Source organism: Danio aesculapii, chromosome 23 (genome assembly GCF_903798145.1).
Source record: "Danio aesculapii chromosome 23, fDanAes4.1, whole genome shotgun sequence".
Classification (NCBI taxonomy): domain Eukaryota; kingdom Metazoa; phylum Chordata; class Actinopteri; order Cypriniformes; family Danionidae; genus Danio; species Danio aesculapii.
The window spans coordinates 11,385,638-11,401,495 of NC_079457.1; the positions used below are offsets into that span (position 1 = coordinate 11,385,638).

Sequence of the window (15,858 nt, forward strand, 5' to 3'; positions counted from 1 at the left end):
CGATTTACCAAAACGCACTGCATTTTCTCACAACACAAACGATTTACCAAAACACAATGCATTTTCTCACAACACAAACGATTTACCAAAACGTCCTGCATTTTCTCACAACACAAACGATTTACCAAAACGTCCTGCATTTTCTCACAACACAAACAATTTACCAAAACACAATGCATTTTCTCACAACACAAACAATTTACCAAAACACAATGCATTTTCTCACAACACAAACAATTTACCAAAACACAATAAATTTTCTCACAACACAAACAATTTACCAAAACACAATGCATTTTCTCACAACACAAACAATTTACCAAAACACAATGCATTTTCTCACAACACAAACAATTTACCAAAACGCACTGCATTTTCTCACAACACAAACAATTTAAGAAAACGCACTGCATTTTCTCACAACACAAACGATTTACCAAAACGTCCTGCATTTTCTCACAACACAAACCATTTTCCAAAACACAATAAATTTTCTCACAACACAAACAATTTATGAAAACGCCCTGCATTTTCTCACAACACAAACAATTTACGAAAACGCGCTACACTTTCTCACAACACAAACAATTTATGAAAATGCCCTGCATTTTCTCACAACACAAACAATTTATGAAAACGCGCTACATTTTCTCACAACACGAACGATTTACAAAAACACAATGCATTTTCTCACAACACAAACGATTTAAGAAAACGCCCTGCATTTTCTCACAACACAAACAATTTACCAAAACACAATGCATTTTCTCACAACACAAACAATTTACCAAAACGCACTGCATTTTCTCACAACACAAACAATTTACCAAAACACAATGCATTTTCTCACAACACAAACAATTTACCAAAACACAATGCATTTTCTCACAACACAAACAATTTACCAAAACGCACTGCATTTTCTCACAACACAAACGATTTACCAAAACGTCCTGCATTTTCTCACAACACAAACGATTTACCAAAACGTCCTGCATTTTCTCACAACACAAACAATTTACCAAAACACAATGCATTTTCTCACAACACAAACGATTTACCAAAACACACTGCATTTTCTCACAACACAAACAATTTATGAAAATGCCCTGCATTTTCTCACAACACAAACAATTTACCAAAACGCACTGCATTTTCTCACAACACAAACGATTTACCAAAACGTCCTGCATTTTCTCACAACACAAACGATTTACCAAAACGCACTGCATTTTCTCACAACACAAACGATTTACCAAAACACAATGCATTTTCTCACAACACAAACGATTTACCAAAACGTCCTGCATTTTCTCACAACACAAACGATTTACCAAAACGTCCTGCATTTTCTCACAACACAAACAATTTACCAAAACACAATGCATTTTCTCACAACACAAACAATTTACCAAAACACAATGCATTTTCTCACAACACAAACAATTTACCAAAACACAATGCATTTTCTCACAACACAAACGATTTACCAAAACACACTGCATTTTCTCACAACACAAACAATTTATGAAAACGCGCTACATTTTCTCACAACACGAACGATTTACAAAAACACAATGCATTTTCTCACAACACAAACAATTTACCAAAACACAATGCATTTTCTCTCAACACTTGCAAATAACACGGAACACAACGAAAATGTTTCAAGACGACCCTAAAACTTCACAGATGCCGCTCTTTAAAAGGTTTTTTTTTTACTTTTAAGTTTGTTTATTTTAACATTCTGATTCTCTTGTCTTTGTATTTTATTAGCCTAAATAATCATAACCTACATAACTGAATCGTCACGTTTTATGGTCCTTTTGAAACATTTATGTTGTGTTTCATCCTATCTGAGGTTTTTGTAAATGGCTTGCGTTGTGAGAAATTGAGAAAACACAGTAAGCGTAATTATTATTATTATTTTTTGCATTCTATTAATTTGTTTTAAAAATGTGTTTGCGTTGTGAGCATTTGCAAACATTTTTGCAAACAATTTACAAACATTTTCAAATTATTTAAAGGCATAGCTCAGTAAAAAATGAAAAAGCTTATCAATTTACTCTTCTTTACTTCTTTCAAACTAATTTGAGATTTTTATTCTGTTGAACATGAGAGAAGATATTTTGAAGAATGTTAGAAACCTGTAACCATTGACTTTCTGTAGTATTTTTTTGCCTACAGTGGTTACAGGTTTCTGACATTCTTCTAACTATCTTCTTTTGTGCTCAACACAGCAAAAAATAAATAAAATAAAACTGATTTGTAACAAGTAAAGATATATTAAATGAAGACAGCACGTTAAATTTTAAGTGAACTAACCCTTTATGACATATGTCCATCAAATCAATATTTCAGTTTGTTAAACACACTGCAAAGATTTATTCTTGTCCTGCAGTTTGTAAGATCTATTTAATACACAAATTGTAAAATTGTAGAAAGCAAACACATATTAAAATGTACAAATAAACACTTTTATGAGATTTAAATGATGATATTAATTCTATAAAAATTAAAAGATATTATTCTTTCTTTCACACAGGGGGTTCTGGGTAGCATTCGCAGTGGAAAATCTGCTCTGGTTAACAGGTTCATCACAGGAAGTTACCTTCCACTTGAATCTCATGAGGGTGAGAACTTGCTTCTTTTCTTATCTCATCTTTGAAGTCTGCAATTTGAACCATTTCATGATTTTTTTTCTCTGTTTTCCGTTTCTCCTATGAAAGGGGGAAGATACAAAAAAGAAGTGTTGGTGGAGGGACAGAGTCAGTTATTGCTGATTCGAGAGGAATCTGGTCCACCAAGTGCACAGGTGTGTTAATGTGTGTGCGCTTGCGAAAAAAACTGTATGCCAAAAAAATTAATACATAAATCTGACCAGTGCACATGTGCAGGCTTTTCCTTAGATTGCCTGTGCCATTAAACTGGACATGTAAAATGAAAGAGATGCATATGCATTCATGCTATAGCACAGCTTGTGTTCATCTATTTTAGGAATTCATTCTGACACACACTGAACTGTTACATTGGTGTTGCATCGCTAGCTCGCATGGTATTTGTGTGCACTTAATTTTCCTGGCCTTAAAGTACCAAAATTCACACTTTTTTATTGGGATTTAACAAGGCCATACATAGTAGTTTATAGAGAATAATAAAATAAAGTAAAATAAAAAATAAAATAAAATAAAATAAAATAAATAAATAAATAAATAAATAAATAAATAAATAAATAAATAAATAAATAAATAAAATAAAAAAAATAAATAAATAAAAATAAAATAAAATAAAATAAAATAAAATAAAATAAAATAATTAAACATTTAAAAAATAAAATAAAATAAAATAAAATAAAATAAAATAAAATAAAATAAAATAAAATAAAATAAAATTAAATTAAATTAAATTAAATTAAATTAAATTAAATTAAAACAAATATGTACTTCGAAAAAAACAACAACAACAAATTGGGGAATCATGTCTTCAGCTAATCATTAATTTTTCTTCAGCTTAGTTCCTTATTTATCAGGGGTCACTATACCACAATGAACCGCCAACATGGGGAGAACATGCAAACTCCACACAGAAATGCCAACTGACCCAGCTAGGACTCGAACCAGTGAAGTCTTGCTATGAGGCAACAGTGCTAACCACTGAGCCATCGTACTGCCGTATAATTATTACTATTATTTAATCAAGAATATAACTGATGTATCATAGAACTGTGTCTTTAATGACAATCATTTTAATATATATTATATTAATCATATATGGTTCCTTGACTGATAAAGAGATAACACTACAAGAAAATCTTTTAGATTTTTAATGCCTACAAACTGATTGGATAAACAATTTAAAAAACATTAGTATTGTGAAATATTATCAGTTTAGTATAACCTTTGTAAATTTGGTAGATTTCTTTAAAAATGTCATTTATTTCTGTGATGCCACATTTTCAGCAGTCGTCAGTGTCAAATGATCAGGGCCAGAAATTAAGGAAAAATATATAAATTGGTGATGAAATAGTGTCACTTTCCGGTTCTTATGTATATATAAAATTGTATATATTGAATTATTATTATATTATTTTAACAAAATATGCAAATGCAATATGAAATTATGCACAAATGTGTTATCAAAGTTTAACATTTGAAAGCATGAAAAAACTAATTGAAATGTTTGTTTTATCATTTTAATGTTAAATAAAATAATAATATTAATAATAACAACAACTAATATCATATATATTAAGACTATTATTGTTAAATACACAGTTCTATTATTTATCGCTTATTTTCTCTATAGATTTATTAAAATATGATAAATGATAAATAAAAATGATAATACAAACAACAACAATAATAATATGAACAATTAATCAATATCATATACCTTAAGATTACTGTCATTAAATGCACAGTTCTACGATATATCAGTTATTTTTTATTGATTCAATGTTTTATAATTTGATTAAATAATAATAAACATGATAATAATGCTAATAATTATTAAATTAATATTCATATTATTAATGATTAAATTAATATTAATGATAATTATACTACTAATATTAATAATATTCATATTATTATTACTTTTAATAATAATAACAGTAATAACAAGAATTATAATAATAATAATATTAATAACAGTAATAATAACAGTGATAATAATAATAATAATAATAATAATAACAGTAATAACAAAAATATATATATAATAATAATGGGCGACGCAATGGCGCAGTAGGTAGTGCTGTCGCCTCACAGCAAGAAGGTCGCTGGTTCGAGCCTTGGCTGGGTCAGTTGGCGTTTCTGTGTGGAGTTTGCATGTTCTCCCTGCGTACGTGTGGGTTTCCTCTGGGTGCTCCGGTTTCTCCCACAGTCCAAAGACATGCGGTACATGTGAATTGGGTAGGCTAAATTGGCCATAGGGTATGTGTGTGAATGCAAAAGTGTATGAATGTTTCCCAGAGATGGGCTGCAGCTGGAAGGGCTGCGTAAAACATGTGCAGGATAAGTTGGCGGTTCATTCTGCTGTGGCAACCCCGGAATAATAAAAGGACTAAGCCGAAAAGAAAATGAATGAATGAATGAATAATAATGATGATGATGATTGCCCATGTTCATTCCTATGTGTGCGATTTTAGCTCTGCAACTGGCTGGACGGCCTCATCCTGGTGTTCAGTCTTGAAAATGAAGCGAGTTTCCAGGAGGTCTACAAGAACTACAGTGAGCTCAGTGCACATCGCAACATTGCAGAAATACCCATTATAGCAGTCGGAACACAAGGTAAGAGCCACATTATTGTCTCTGGGATGTATTATTGAGCAATGTGTGAAGCTTGTGTCCAAACTCGTTGTTTTTTCTCCTGCAGATAAGATTAGTAGCACTAATGCCCGTGTGATCGAGGACAAGAGAGTCCAGCAGCTGTGTATAGATGTGCGTCGCTGCACTTATTACGAGACCTGCGCCACATATGGACTTAATGTGGACCGAGTGTTTAATGAAAGTGAGTTTGATCTCTTCATTGTGACTAAAACACTGCAAAAAATGCTTTTCTTACTTAAAGTTTTTGTCTTGTTTCTAGTCCAGATAACAAAAAATTCTTAAATCAAGAAGCATTTTCTAGACAAGCAGAACTTTTCAGAAATAATGTCAAAATTAATTAATTTTTTTTCCTTATAACAAGCTAAATTATCTGCCAATTGATCAGCAAAAGGAATTTGCTTTTGAAATATGATTATTGACATTATTATTATTATTATATACACTCACCGGCCACTTTATTAGGTACACTTTACTAGTACTGGGTTGGACTCACTTTTGCCTTCAGAACTGCTGAAATCCTTTGTGGCACATATTCAGCAAGATACTGGAAATATTTCTCAGAGATTTTGATCCATATTGACATGATAGCATCATGCAGTCGGCTGCACATCCTTGATGTGAATTTCCTTTTCCACTACATCTCAAAAGTGCTCTATTGGATTGAGTTCTGGTGACTGTGGAGGTTATTTGAGTACAGTGAACTCATTGTCATGTTCAAGAAACCAGTCTGAAATAATTCACACTTTACGCCTCAGTTTCCTGTTCTTAGCTGACAGGAGTTGCACCCAGTGTGGTCCTCTGCTGCTGTAGCCCCTCCGCCTCAAGGTTGGACGTGTTGTGTGTTCAGAGATGCTCCTCTTTATACCTCGCTTGTAACGAGTGGTTATTTGTGTAACTGTTGTGTTTGTGTCAGCTGGAACCATACTGGCCATTCTCCTTTGACCTCTGGCATCAACAAGACATTTGCGCCCACAGAACTGCCGCTCACAGGATATTTTCTCTTTTTCTGACCATTTTCTGCAAACCCTAGAGATGGTTGTCTGAGAAAATCCCAGTTGATCAGCAGTTTCTGAAATACTCAGACCAGCCTGTCTGGCACCAACAACCATGCCATGTTCAAAGTCAGTTGAACCATCTTTCTTCCCCATTCTGATGCTCGGTTTGACCTGCAGCAGATCATCTTGATCATGTCTACATGCCTAAATGCATTGAGTTGCTGCCATGTGATTGGCTGGTTAGAAATTTACGTTAACCAGCAGTTAAAAAGGTGTACCTAATAAAGTGGCCAGTGTGTGTGTTTTATTGCAATATATACAGTGTCCTCTGTTGATATTAGTACTTTGGAAAATATGAGAACAGAAGGTTGTGAAAAAACATCTTTATTGTTTAACATAATTCAAAATATTAACAAAAAAACCTCTGCTTCCATTGGAACACAGCACAGAAAGAACAATTCTATTTGTTACATACAGGTGAAGACAAATGATCAGCCCTCCTCTGACATTTTATGCACACATTTTTATTACAGACATTTTTAAACATAATAGCCACTAATGTTTAATAAATAATTTCTTTTGTATTTGCCATGAATAATGTTTTTGAATAATGAATAAGGATATTTAGCCTTGATTGTCTGCCAATTTTAGGCTAAATCCTATTTTGTAAATTACATATTTTATGCAATATATTAAAATATATTACAGTATTGTTTTATAATTTTCACAAACATAAAGGCGCATAACGTTTGTTTTATTAGACTTTTTGATCTTTTTTTCGCTTCAGCTACAATCTGACATCCGTTTTCGTTAAAATGGGACCAGTGCACTGAATCTATGCATGAAAGCACGAACTTGTCATTTTCATGTCTATAAAGAAAAAGTGGGGGACGACTTTGTTTGGAAGCATCTTTTGTTTGTTTTTGTTAATATTTTGAGTAAAATATAAAGAACAATAAAGACGTTTCTTTTTTTCATATATTTTTTTCTTTTTCTCCAAATATCTTAATTGATTTTTTCTCTTTTTCCACCCATCAACTCGGCAAACAATAACAATGCGGCCTACAAAACAGCACACATCCACACCCTTCTTATATATGTACACACACATATACATACACACATATACACATTCAAATGACATATCTAAACAAATAAATAAAAAATAAATTCAAAAATAACTAATTAAAACATTGAAAAATAGATAATGACAAAATAAATAAATGTTTACAAACAAATAATTTACATAATATTTAGATATGGTTTATAACAGGGGTCACCAATCTCGATCCTGGAGGGCCGGTGTCCTCAAGACTTGCCTCAACACACCTGCCTGGATGTTTAAAGTATACCTAGTAAGACCTTGATTAGCTTGTTCAGGTATGTTTGATTAGGGTTGGAGCTAAAATCTGCAGGACATTGGCCCTCCAGGAACAAGTTTGGTGACCCCTGGTTTATAAGATAATCAAAGTTCCTCTGCTTGCCTATGATGATATTAGTTAACCTCTCCAGTCCAATACAGTTTAATATCTACTTTTTCCACAATTCTATGGATGCAGTATCCATGTGTTTCCAGTATAATGCCCTGTAAAAAATGTAAGCCAGTACAACAACAAAAAAAACATAATCCTTATTTCCTTTCGCTTTTTCTTGTTCACTCAACTTTTGAAAACATTAGCTGCTCTGACCTGAAATTATTTGTCAGTAATACAAGAAACATGTAGTGGCACTCGGGTGTTCACGGTGACCCGAGTTCAATTCCTGCCTCGAGGTCCTATGCCAATCCTTCCCCTCTCTTCTCTCCCCATGCTTTCCTGTCTATACTCTTTACTGTCATATCAATTAAAGGTGTAAAAATGTTGAGTACATGAGGAAAAACTAAAGGAAATAAGGATTATGGTTTTTTTTTTGTTCACTCAACGTCAGGCATTCCAGTTCTGCAGACAAAAAAATTTCAGTTGGCACAACTTAAGTTTTGTTACAGAGTGGTTCACTACTCCAGAAAACTAATAATCTTATGTTTCCCCAACTAAATGTTTCTTGTATTACTGACAAATAATTTCAGGTCAGTGCAACTGATGTTTTTAAAAGTTGAGTGAACAAGAAAAAGCGAAAGGAAATAAGCATTTTATTTATTTATTATTTTTTTCTCCCTCCTAGCTTGAAGAAAACCAAAATCCAAAGTTTTTTATCTTTCCAATTGTAAGTAAAGGGGTTTTAATATTAAACAAGTCTGACATACATTCAATTATCTCTTTCCAAAATTTTGTATTTTAGGACATTGCCAGAGGCCGTGAAATAGTGTACCTTTATCATCTAAACCAGGGCGATTCAATTACAAATTCAGTTGGGCCAGATTGTCAAACAAAGAAAGTTAGCTGGGCCAGTCATTTTAGCGGCTTTGTAATGACAAATTTTAAAACCATCACAAATAAATTTATTGAAAAACACAAGGTTTATTCGTTGTTTCTCTTTTAACTTTGGTCAGTTTGCAGAGCAAAAGGTGCATACAAAAAGCGCTGAATTAACAGAATCTGAGGTAGCCCCAGAGAGCTCTATCAAAAAAGTGACTTGAGTAGAAGTTGAAGTGCTCTTTAAGCACCATACATAAGTGGAAGTACAAGTATTGTGTTATTAAAGAAAGCAGTCAAAAGACATATTGTTTTGTTTATTTTAAATATCGTTTTTGGGGCACGTGACCAAGCAGAATGAAAAGAACCATGGTTTACGATTTATTCTATATATATAAAATTATATTAAATTGAATAGCCCTGATCTATACATTTAGAGCACACATCTGGAATATTAGCAGACATACTGTATGATGAAGTTTAACAGGGGTTATATACAATCTCATTAACCATTTATATTGAAGCTTTCAAGCAAGCATAATTTCAGTCGGCTTCTATATCTGTTTTTTTTTTTTTTTTTTTCATATTTGCTAATGTTTGTGGAGGGCACTGTGGTGTTTTGCTTTCTGGCAGGATGCTAGTGTTGACTGGACACACTTGTTTTCTTCATAGTGACTCAAAAGATTGTGGCTGCCAAGAAGCAAGCGGCTCTTCTGGCCTCCTGTAAATCTCTTCCCAACTCTCCGAGTCACTCAGGGGCCTCCACTCCGGTTTCAGGGCCCGGACAGGTACATCGGGGCTCATCGAGGCGAATTTTTATCTTCCTGTTGTGAAATGTTTGATTATTTTGAGTGATTGTGAAAGCTGTTGGTCTCCATCAGTCTGTCTTCATCATTCATCATCTCATTTGTTTTCTCCATCCCATCATCTTGTAGGCCAGTAACGGGGCTCAGAGTAGTGACTACCCCCCGTCTCTGCCTTCTACCCCTGTGATTAGTCACAAAGACATACGGGGTGGAGCGAGTGGAGACGGGGTCACACAGCGAAACCCGCCCCGCCGACGAACATCTTTATTTGCGGTTAGTTCTTTGAACTCATCATGAAAAAGAGTAATATTTTCTGTGACGCTCTGGTGAAACTGATATGAACACAATTAGAACTTTTTAGGCATTATATTATGACCACCTCCAACCTAAAGCAATGAGCGCACCTGGTAACTGAACACAGATGCAGTTTAGAGAACAGTATATATAGCCATCTCAGGACTTCGGTCTTCAGTCTTCAGAGTTTTTGCTAGCAGAATGGGAAAAGCTGCTGATTCATTCGAGTTTGAATTTGACGAATTAAAAAAATACCTTTCTTACTTAAAGTTTTTGTCTTGTTTCTAGTCCAGATACCTAAGAATTCTTAATTCAAAAAGAATTTTCTAGACAAGCAAAAATTTTTGTCTTGTTTTCAGAAATAGTAAGTTAAATTCAAGTGAGTTTTTCCTTAAAGCAAGCTGAATAATCTGAATATTCAATGTGGTAAACAAAATAAACTAGTTTTTAAAATTTGAAATAAGATTAATTTGATTAGCCCATCGACAGATTCTGCCAACATTTGTATATCTTTGTAAATGGACTCATTTTACAACTCTAACCCTAAAGTTAAACAGTTGACTTTTACCATATTTAAACCCATTCAGCCAATCTCCAGGTCTGGCGTGAGCACTTTTAGCTTAGCTTAGCATAAATCATTGAATCGGATTGGACCATTAGCATCAAAGAGTTTTATAGTTACATTGTGTACTATACAGACTGAAAATACCATACCATACCATTTCATGAGTTTTACCTTTTTTAACCATTCATCTGATTTTCAACTCTGGTGCAAGCCCTTTTAGCTTAGCTTAGCATAAATCATTGAATCGCATTAGACCATAAGCATCAAACAGTTTTAATGACTTTTCTATTTAAAGCTCGACTCTTTTATAGTTACATCATGTACTAAGACAGACGGAAAATAAAAGTTGCTATTTTTGGGGCTGATATGGCTGGGAACTATTCTCTCATTCTGGCGTAATAATCAAGGAACTTTGCTGCAGCATAGGCAATGATATTACACAGTGCCTGAAAATAGTCCCTAGCTGGGTAACTTCCAATGTTGGATTTATTGATGTAAGTTAACTGACTTTCAGGCTATGCGTAATGTCATTGCGCAAGTATAGTGTTTATGATTTTAATAAAATTGATTTTAATCATTGACACAACTAGCTGATGCAGAATATTCAACACAAACAAAAAAAAAATGTGTTACATCCAGATGCTGTAAATAAGCGATAACATACAACAGCACAGCTTCTGACAGATTTCCTGCCAACATTTGTGAGCTAACTGATGCTAATGTTTGGGCTGTCGATGAGAAACCGAGCAGACCTTAGAATCTCATGTTAATGTGGTTTTCTATGTAGCCAGTTTACTGATTTGCATGTAAACATTTAAACCCCATTTCAGACTTTTTTTATATAACTCCCCTAGAGTATTTTATATAATTTTACATTTAAACAGTTAACAGTTAAATTTTACCATTTTGAGTCCATTCTTCTGATTTTCAATTCTGGTATTAGCACTTTTAGCATAGCTTAGCATAAATCATTGAATCGGATTAGACCATTAGCATCAAAAAATGTCATAATTTTCTATTTAAAGCTTGACTCTTTTATAGTTACATCGTGTACTAAAACAGACGGAAAATAAAAGTTGCTATTTTTGAGGATGATAAGGCCAAGAACTATTCTCTCATTCTGGCGTAATAATTAGGGAATTTTGCTGCTGTATCATGACTGCAGCAAGAGCAATGATATTTTACATTGCCTGAAAATAGTCACCAGCCAGGTAAGATTTTTGATAGTTCTCAGCTTATTTTGCACATGTAAACACCCAGTATGTTACCAGATATTACAGATGACCTATCACTACCTCACTGAATCAATGCCTCGCTGCTTGAACCTTAACGTAGCTCCTACAGGTTATTAAGTCATAATGTAATGGCTCATCTGTGTATATGAATAATAATAAAGGTGAGAATTTTTTTTTTTTTTAGATCAGAGGTGGTTTATTTATTTATTTATTTATTTTTCTATCCCAGCAAACTTATTCATTAAGTCTGATGGGGAAACCTGTTCGGGCACAGTCAACATTTTCATCTATAGTTGGTGTCACAAAAAAAAAGCAAACGCATGACAGAATCTTTAGTATTTCTTAGTTTGTGAACTCTCTGTCACTTTAACACTCACCCCATGCCATGATTCACTTCTGTTTTCTTTCTTTATGTGTTTCCACTTTTGTTTTAGTCGTACTTTATTTAACTTGTCTGCTATTGTAGAACCGGCGTGGCAGTGACTCTGAGAAAAGATCTTCAGATAGCAGAAGTGAAATGAGCAGCCGATCGGTCCCTATCAAACAGGTATGCGCAAAACCTCTGTGAAATTAACTGTGAAATGCAGTGGCCTTCTACATATACTTTACTAAATGCAAGAAAAAATATAAAAATTAATTAATTGAAGCCACATCCTCCAACAATAGCTCAGTGGATAAAAATTGAAATTGAAATCAATTGAAACAACATTTTTATACAAAGGTGGGCACCTGTGTTTATGTATTTGTACACACTGAAAATGAACTGATCAGTAAGGAACCTTCACTTGTTCCCACCTGTATTCTTTGAAAATGGTGTATTTGTCTTTTTTGCATCTATTGGTATCATTATTTCTTGTATTATTAGAACTACTGCTGCTGTCATGGAATATTTAGTTATTTGTTTGTAAACTGCTTTATTGTACAGGGGTTGGACAATGAAACTGAAACACTGGCCAATTTAGTGCTTGAGGTTTCATGGCTAAATTTGATTAGCCTAGTGGCCAATCTTTATTGATTGCACGTTCCACCAGTAAGAGCAGAGTGTGAAGGTTTAATTAGCAGAGTAATATCACAAATAGATCTTGCTGGCGCATCTGTGACCAAGACAGCAAGTATTTGTGATGCATCAAGAGCCACCGTATCCAGGATAATGTCAGGATACCACCAAGAAGGGCAAACCACATCCAACAAGAGTAATTGTGGACACAAGTGGAAGCTGTCTGAAAGGGATGTTCGTATGCTAACACAGATTGTATCCAAAAACCTAAAACCACAGCTGCCTAACTCACTGCAGAATTAAATGCACATCTCAACTCTCCGGTTTACACCAAAAAACGCTCCACATGGTCAATATACATGGGCGGGCTGCTATAGCCAAAACTTTGGTCACTCATGCCAAATACAAATGTCGGTTTCAATGGGGTCAGCAGCAATAATCTTGGGCTGTGGAACATGAAACATGTATTATTCTCTGATGAGTCCACCTTCACTGTCTTTCCGACATCTGGGAGAGTTACGGTGTGGAGAAGCCCCAAAGAAGCATACCACCCAGAGTGTTGCATGCCAAGAGTGAAGCATTGGGGTGGATCAGCGAAGGTTTGCAATATCATGGCATTCCCAAGGCCCAACACTTGTGCTAGATGGTTGCTTCACTACCAAGGACCAAACCATTCTAGAGGACCATGTGCACCCAATGGTTCAAACATTTCATTTCCAAGGTGGTGATATGTATCAGGATGATAATGCACTGATACACACTGCAAGACTGGTGACAGAGTGCTTTGATGAACATGAAATTGAAGTTGAACATCCCCCATGGCCTGCACAGTCACCAGATCTAAATATTATTGAGCCACTTTGGGGTGTTTTAGGTCAGGAAACGTTTTCCTCCATTACATACTGACCTGGCCAGTATTCTACAAGAAGAATGCTCAAAATCCAACTGGCCACTGTGCAAGACTTGTATCTGTCATTCCCAAGATGAACTGATGCTTTACTGGTGCAAAAGAAGGCCCTACACCATACTAATCAATTACTGTGGTCTAAAACCACACCGTAAATAGGTTAACTCAATTCAAAATCTTCAGGCAACTTGCTGAAGAGCTTTTTTGACTTGACTCAACTTTCCACCCAAGTACTGCACTTGACTCGATTTAAGTTGAGTAAACTCAAAAATGTCCTGAAGCTGGTTGCCCTTAAGTTTTAAGTTGAGTCAACTTTTTTTTTCCAGTGCAGTTTCAGTTTCATTGTCCAACCCCTTTATAATAATAAAGTAAATAAAATGGAATGCAGTGGACCAATAAAAGACGCTCAAAGAAATCTGTATTAGATCAAGAATTCAGAAAATAATAATAAAAATATTAGACTTAAAAAATGTCCAAATCTCATTGCATTTAATCACAACGTTTTAATGCTAATAATAATAAAAAAGCAATAAACTAAAAATCGTGAATCCACTGAAATCTGAAGACAATAGTAAAAAACCTCTACATTACATTGACTTAAAGTATTGAAATATATCATGTTTGTCTTTTTTCTGTGTTAGGGCACTTTGTGGAAACGCAGCGAGCGCTCTTTAAATAAGGAGTGGAAGAAGAAGTATGTGACGCTGTCAAACAGCGGCATGCTGACGTATCATTCAAATATAAATGTGAGTAACACTTTCTTGTAATTCGGACTGTTTTCATCACAGCATCAACGTGTTTTTACACTTCCTCCATTAACAAATACTTCCTGTTCACATTTTGTGTTTGCAGAATTTTACTGTGTCCTGTTTTTAATGCTGCTGGTCTTCAATGTGTTATAGTTACATAGAAATGTGTGTTGATGTGTCCATTTTTATATGTTTAATAATAAAGCTTTTATTTTGCTAGAAAAATTATTTATGTAATTATATTAAATATTCACTACACTGTAAATAATTATTTGACAAAAAAAAGTCATGACAACAAATTTGTTTATTTTACTTAAACTTAATACATAATATAATTTAATCAGGTTTCATCTCAATTGTTTTAGCTATTCAAAGTTTAACTTAATATTTGTGGTAAGTTTGACTGATTTAAAGTTGAGATTACTAGAAAATTTTATGTGATTCAACTAAAACATTTAAGGCAGGAATACGTTTTTACAGTGTACTAAAATAAATGTACAATATAGTTATCATATCTACTTACAGTTGAAATCTGAATTATTAGCCCCCCTGTTTATTTTTTCCCCAATTTCTGTTTAACGGAGAAAAGATTTCTCAACACATTTCTAAACATAATAGTTTTAATAACTCATTTCTAATAACTGATTTATTTTATCTTTGTTTTATCTAAATAATTTTGACTTCAACTGTATTTGAAATGTGAGTTCTGTGGGTCGTAATTATTAAAATCTAGTGCCAAATATATTTAGAAATGTTACTTTGTCTCAGGTAGGACTGGAGCTTTTGGTTGAAAAAAAATCCTTGTTACTTGGTTGAAAGAATAATAATTTAAAAGATCATTTATTAAAAGCCACAAACCAGAATGGTGTGTTATTTATTGCTGTAGATTGAACTGTTGTTCACACTTTAGCATGTCATGTACAGTTAAAGATTTATTAGTTTCTTAATTATAAGTACATTTTTCCCCAATTTCTGTTTAACACATTTTCAACACGTTTCTAATCATAATAGTTTTAAAAACTCATTTCTAATAACTGATTTCTTTTATCTTTGACATGATGACGGTACATAATATTTTACTCGATATTTTTCAAGATACTAGTATTCAGCTTAAAGTGACATTTAAAGCTTTAAATAGGTTCATTAGGTAAGTTAAGGTAATTAGACAAGTTATTGTATAATGATGGTTTGGTATTTGTATCAAAAACAAATATTGCTTAAGGGGGCTAATAGTATTGACCTTAAAAAATTTAAAACTACTTTTATTCTAGCCGAAATAAAACAAATAAAACTTTCTCCAGAAGAAAAAATATTATCAGACATACTGTGAAAATTTCCTTGCTCTGTTACACATGATTTGGGAAATATTTGAAACAGAAAACAAAAATTCACAGGAGGGCCAATAACTTTAACTTTAACTAGTGTTGTTGTGTTTGCAGGAGTTTCTACAGAATGCTCAAGGGAAAGAGATGGACTTGCTGCGGGTGACGGTAAAGGTCCCGGGGAAGCGTCTTCATCGCGCTGCGGCTCCTGGAGCTCCGTCTCCTGGTCCAGCTCTCATCCCTGTGCCCGGTGTCAATGGACTGAGTAAAGACAAGCAGACTTCTGAAGGGGGCGCTGCATGTAAGT

At 33.9% G+C, this 15,858-nt stretch overlaps 1 protein-coding gene across 5 annotated transcripts in view; it reads left to right on the plus strand.

Annotated features, from left to right (window-relative positions):
* Positions 1-15,858, plus strand: part of agap2 (ArfGAP with GTPase domain, ankyrin repeat and PH domain 2) — a 55,000-nt gene that overhangs the window by 24,460 nt on the left and 14,682 nt on the right. For 4 of the 5 annotated variants that reach the window (XM_056449491.1, XM_056449492.1, XM_056449488.1 and 1 more), the window contains exons 3-11: positions 2,546-2,633; positions 2,730-2,815; positions 5,150-5,291; positions 5,377-5,511; positions 9,349-9,464; positions 9,612-9,755; positions 12,043-12,123; positions 14,122-14,226; positions 15,669-15,852. In XM_056449491.1, the coding sequence (XP_056305466.1) occupies positions 2,546-2,633; positions 2,730-2,815; positions 5,150-5,291; positions 5,377-5,511; positions 9,349-9,464; positions 9,612-9,755; positions 12,043-12,123; positions 14,122-14,226; positions 15,669-15,852 (1,081 nt within the window). The remainder of the gene's footprint in view (positions 1-2,545; positions 2,634-2,729; positions 2,816-5,149; positions 5,292-5,376; positions 5,512-9,348; positions 9,465-9,611; positions 9,756-12,042; positions 12,124-14,121; positions 14,227-15,668; positions 15,853-15,858) is intronic. The other variant, XM_056449490.1, reaches the window with a different exon arrangement.